Here is a 6000-nt window from a genome sequence, read left to right on the forward strand (position 1 = left end):
GTAACGAATATCGTACATCCGCACTTGCGAAAACTTTCCCCGTAAAGAAATGTTTGATCCGAAGAGATTTTTTTTTTTTTTTTTTTATAAATAATGTAGCTGGACTTTGAACTAAATCACAAGTTAAATGCTCTAAATAGTAAATGATATTTTGGTTGTTGTATTTTTTTGTCTATGTTTTATACCATATTCTATTCTTTATTATCACTCAAAACACTTTACAGTAAAGTTGGTATTCACCCATTCACTCTGTGCATCTTTATGCAACACTTTATTTTTCACGCATCACGCATACATCGCATCAGCCATCAGAGGCAATGTGGAGTTCACCATCTTGCCCAAGGACACTTCGGCACACGGGACAGAGAGGAGGCTTACCGACTCACTGGTGAATGGACGATCCTCTGTACCACCCAAGTTATTGTAATTTACGGAGCAGTCAGTGATGCGTGCTGCAGATACGAGTCAGACGACATGTGGGGCACGTAACAACGTGAAGTCAATGGACCACAATGTCCCTGTGCCTTCGGCGTGCGGATATTCCTGTATGATTTCCATGTTTGATGATGTATTATTGACTCATGCAGCCTCACACCCTCTCTGGTGTTTGTTTTTTGCAAATAATTATTTTATCTTGTTGTGAAAATTTGAATATGTTTATTAGACACCGACAATGATCCACTCGAGCATTATTAGTCCTCGTGTCAACCATCAGCCCGTGAACACATACAAACTGTAGACTAGATATCATTAACCATACATGTATTATAAACATGTAAGCATGTACAATAAATATTATGTGTGCATGTTCATTTGTGCAGTAATTAAAACAGAGCTCTTCTTGACTTCTTTTATCCCCTCCTCCCTGACTGTCCATCGTTGTACTGCTATACTCACGTGGTGGGCCTGCTCTCTGTAAACCTTTGACTAAATATACAAGCACAACCATCCAGAGAAATGACGTCTGATGATGAAAACGCACATTCACAGCAGATAACAAACATCCTCTCTAAGACCTAGTCCTCTATTTGACGTAGACACATATGTTGTAATTAAATAACTGGTTTAGTCTCTTTGTGTACTTAATTATTATATGGTGAGCTATATCCAGCCGAGACACAATAGATTTCATTTTGACATACTGTGTGTGTCTTTGACGTATTAGGCCTGTTTCTGCCCCACTGACTCTGGATCACATGTTTGGAAGACAACACAGTGGAAGAGTTACTTGTTACTGTGGCCAGAAGAAGAAAAATTATATTAACATGTATTGAGATCTGTTTTGATAAATAACATGTTAACGTTATAGTCTAGAATGCCGCTCCCACTTGTTTATCAGCCGAGTGAAGGACGTGACTCTCTTCATGTCCTTCTGGTTAATCATTTCTCAAGTGAGCCACAGTCAGGATGTTTGCTTTTATACCTGCTACACTCTAACACTGCTTATATTGGACCGTCACTGACACAGCATGGTGTCTTCTGGGCTATACCTGCACACATATACACACACACACACGCACACACTCACGCACACACACACACACACAACACACATATAGGCATCAAGGTGTGCAGTGGCCTTGAACTTGAGCTCATTACATCTGTCTGTCTTTCTGCCTTCTTCCCCCAGCCCTCCCCCCTTCCCTGTTAAACTTGACCTTGACCCTCAGGGGCCAATCTGACCCCCCCACACACACACACATCTCCTGGCAGACCACACCATAGAGAGACTGGCTGTCTGGGTGGCTTGCGTGTGTGTGTTCGTATGTGTGCGTGTGTGTGTGTGTGTGTGTTAGTGTGTGTGCGTGTGCGTGTGTGTCTGCGCCAGGTTTCCCAGTTGTCCGCTGCTGCAGGTCCACGTTGTGTGAGTCAATCCAAACCAGCAGCCAGTTGGTGTGTGTCCGAGAACTGTTGGTGTTGGTGGTTTTATTTTATTTTATTTCTAAAGAAGAACATCAAAATTATTATTTAGCTGGGAAACAAAAAAAAACACAACAAAAAGAAATACCGCTCTTCGTGCGTCTGGCTGAAGTTTTCACTATTCAGAGACTATAGAAAATGTGAATATATATAATATAACATTTTTATATAAAATCATGTATAACAATAATCATCATATATTGTATTATTTTAAACAACGCAAAATAACAACATTAAAAAATATATCTTACCTCTGAGTGATAAGATATCTCTTATCACTCATTCCATTTATTTAGGATATATGTGTGGTATGGGTATATATCCTGTGTGTTGAATGTTTAATGTCCCTCTGACGAGGTCCTGGATCTCAGCGGCCTCCACCTCCATCACCTGGAGAAGCTTCATACCTGCTGCTAACGTCTGCTGCCACTGAATGATGCCGAGGGCTGCATTTTCTAAATGAGATCAAATCAAACCTGGTGCGCATTGTGCACCATTAAGAAACGTCCCTAAGGCCCTGAAGATAAAAAACAAAACAATCAAAGCAGCAGCAAACCCATGCACTTCCCCGGCAGAAAATAAGATAAAGTCAAATAAGATCAAATAAAAATAAAATACTAACCCAGGGCGGCTCAGCTGTTACCTCCTCAGCCCTGCTCCACCCACAGGAAGTGTATTACAAGCTCATGCTGCTGTTGGCAAGCTTTTCTACCAAACAGATAACTCATAATATCATGGCTTCCATCTGTGCAAAGCAATGTCTTTAATATCTTCTCAAAAGAATGATCATTCAACAAGTTTCCATTTGGAATAATATAGAAAAACATGACGCATCACAGAAGCTGCAGGCGTTATCCTCTTTGGAGATGAAAGAACTGAGAGCAAACAAAGTTCGGCGTGTTAATTTTGGAGTTACTGACTCTGACTTATCACTAATACGACCTTTCTGGAACAACACCCCGTTATCTATTCAGGGAAGCTTTACACTCCAAACTACACACTTCTCATTGGAGCTAGGTCACAGGCCATTCACAGGCGCATTCTGTGCACACTAAATATATTAGTCAATTTGGGCAATAATGATTTCAGTATAAATGTGTCTCAGAAGTTCCGTGAAGATTTTTCTAAAAGGATGTGAATCAAATCCGCATTTCTCCAAATCCACTATAAATTCCATGTTCTCTTCCTTCAGACCGAGCGGGCCAGAGGAAAACACGCACACACTCAGGGTTCAATCCCTTTTATAATCTAAGGTTTCTTTAGAACAGTGGAAATTCTCCTCGTACGTTATGATTTTGAATACTTTTATTACAAGGATAAACTTTTTTCCAACTATTTGGCAGTGCCGATTATAAGTCTTTAAATATATCCATAACTCTGGGTAATACTGAGCAGTTTACTCTGGAGATCAACCTGTATTTATGGGATCTGTGTCATAAACGAAAATTCGTTCATTCTGCTTTTGCTGTTAAATATTAGCCCTTTAATTAGTGCATGTTTTACACACTCAATTCAGACAAGGACAAATATTTAATTCAAAAATAATGAATGAACGACTCAGTGGTTCAGGTACTGGCATTGCACATGCACGCGTTTCCCATGCGTCTTTACGCACAGCACAATAATATGAGCTGTTTGTTTTAGAGTTTCGGAAATAATTTGAGCTTCACAGGAGAGCTGTTGGTTCTTTGACATAATGCAGCTGCACGAAGTAAAGCGGCGCATTGAGGAGGCTGAACCGAATCTGCTCCTGCTCTTCTCGTGCCACAGCTCGAGCCTCATACAAATATTTCCCCTTGACTGACAGCCAAGCACGTCTCTTCTTCTGCTTCTTTTTTCTCTTGACACATCACGTGGTCAGCGGGTCTCGTCCAATGGACACACGCCCTCCCCCCTCTTCTCCTGGTCCTGGGGGCTTGTTGCGTCAAGGTTGCGCCTGAGATGTAACCAGGGGTCCAGCCGGTTATCGGGAGTCTTTGCCTGCGAGCCAGCGCCGTCACTCAATGGTGCAGCAGGGAAGCGCGCACGTGCTACGACAGTGCGCATCTCGGTCCATATGTGAATTACCTGAGCTGTGCACGAGAGCACCAGATCACCTCACTCAGCCAATGTAGCAGCCACAGGACAAAGTCTGAGAGGAAACGGCGACGCACGGAGGCCAGATCGTGAAAAGTAGCGCCTATGACAGCCTCCCTGGTCCTAAACCCTCGCTGGCCAGCGGACGCGCTGATGTTTGTGTATGACAACAACCTGGACGACCTGAACAAGAACATGGAAGGACTGGTGGGAAGCGGGAACTTCGCTGCAGCCTCAGCGGCAAGCCAGTGCCGCAACATTATGGCGCACTCGGCGGCTGCGGCTGCTCTGGGCGGCCACCCATCCGGCCTGATGCACTCCTCAGCCGGCTACTCCACAGTGGACGTGTCCGCCTCTGGCTCCAGCGAGACCGGCGTATCATCGGGGAAGCAGTGCACGGCCGGACCGTGTCCGGTGGGCGCCGTCCCGCATCAGAGCTCATCCGCCGCCACTGCGTTACCGTACAGCTATTTTGGTAACGGCTACTACCCATGCAGGATGGGGCGGGGTTCCGTCAAATCATGCACTCAGGCGGCCGGAGCCGCGCTCAGCTCACAGTACATGGACACGACGGTGAACCCTGACGAATACCCGAACCATCGAGCCAAAGAGTTCGCCTTTTATCACGGCTACCCGAGCCCCTACCAGTCCATGGCCAGCTACCTGGACGTGTCGGTGGTCCAAACCCTGGGTACCGGGGAGCCGCGCCATGACACCCTGCTCCCCATGGACAGCTACCAGCCCTGGGCTCTGACCAATGGCTGGGGGGGACAGATGTACTGCTCTAAGGACCAGGGGCAGGCCGGACACCTCTGGAAGTCCGCTCTTGCTGGTAATAAATATGTTTTTTAAATATATATATTCTTATTTAGACAATGTTAGTAAGTGGAAACATTTGAATGAACGAAGAATGGTGCACAACCCACCTAGACAATACTTAGCAGATTATGGCAAATATTACAGAAACGATTGCAAGACTTTAATCTGATCTACACTTTACGATAAACACCCAAGCATTGACACAGGCTTCAAACTTTTAGATAAATAAACACATCCTTTATAATATAAGACTATGACATGGGGCAGCTGAAATTCGTTACATTAACAGTGTTTATTTGCACATGGACGCACAAACATGTGACCTACAGTGTATTCAAGGACACTCCGTGCAGGTGCTGCTTGCAGACAGCAGACATGTTGCCTGTCTTTGTCCCAGTTGATGTCCATCAGCTCCAGGCCTCAAGCCACACACACTAAATGCAACAAAGCACCGCTGTAAACTTTATCACCCTATAGACACCAGGAGTGTGTTTCTGTGTTCCGGTGTGTGCAGCCTCGCACTCAGTCCGCTGTCTCTATCCTCTGCTTCTTTGTCCGCTGTCAAACAGATGTGGTGGCGCACCAGCACGACGGCTCGCCTTTCCGCCGCGGCAGAAAGAAGCGGATACCGTACACCAAGGTCCAGCTGAAGGAGCTGGAGAAGGAGTACGGCGCAAACAAGTTTATCACCAAGGACAAGAGGAGGAAGATCTCGGCCGTGACCGGGCTGTCCGAGCGGCAGATCACTATCTGGTTCCAGAACAGGAGGGTGAAGGAGAAGAAGTTTGTGGCCAAAGTGAAAACCAGCGCGCCGTAGCATGTCGGCCCATGCTGTTCGGACGATTCCGTGAAAGAACTGGCAGTAGTTGACTGACATACGTAAAAAAATGAACTGAAACGAAGTGCCAAAAAGATAGAAAAATTGTGAAATTCGATGTGGAGGTCCAGGAGTGTGGAGTGGAAGAAGAAACGACAAACAAAAAGGACATAAAGGACAAAAAAGGTTAAAGAAAGAACCAAAGCCCTCTGACCTTCTTTTCAGAGGCATCCTGTAAATACAGCACCTTCCTGCCTGCTTCGATCTAACTGTCTGTCTCCTGTCTGTGTTTTACTGTTTGTCAGTGTTGTGCGTGACCAGTAGTCAATAGCTGAAAACACATTATTATACTGTCTGTCCATGTTGCT

General features: G+C 45.1%; 1 protein-coding gene across 1 annotated transcript; it reads left to right on the top strand.

Annotated features, from left to right (window-relative positions):
- The first annotated feature begins 4101 nt into the window (after positions 1 to 4101).
- hoxb13a (homeobox B13a) lies at positions 4102 to 5667 on the top strand. The gene is made up of 2 exons (XM_062408553.1): positions 4102 to 4828; positions 5385 to 5667. Exons 1-2 carry the CDS (start codon positions 4102 to 4104, stop codon positions 5630 to 5632), a joined length of 975 nt encoding a protein of 324 aa, XP_062264537.1. The 3' UTR covers positions 5633 to 5667.
- Positions 5668 to 6000: the final 333 nt, after the last annotated feature.

This window comes from Platichthys flesus, chromosome 16 (assembly GCF_949316205.1).
Source record: "Platichthys flesus chromosome 16, fPlaFle2.1, whole genome shotgun sequence".
Classification (NCBI taxonomy): Eukaryota; Metazoa; Chordata; class Actinopteri; order Pleuronectiformes; family Pleuronectidae; genus Platichthys; species Platichthys flesus.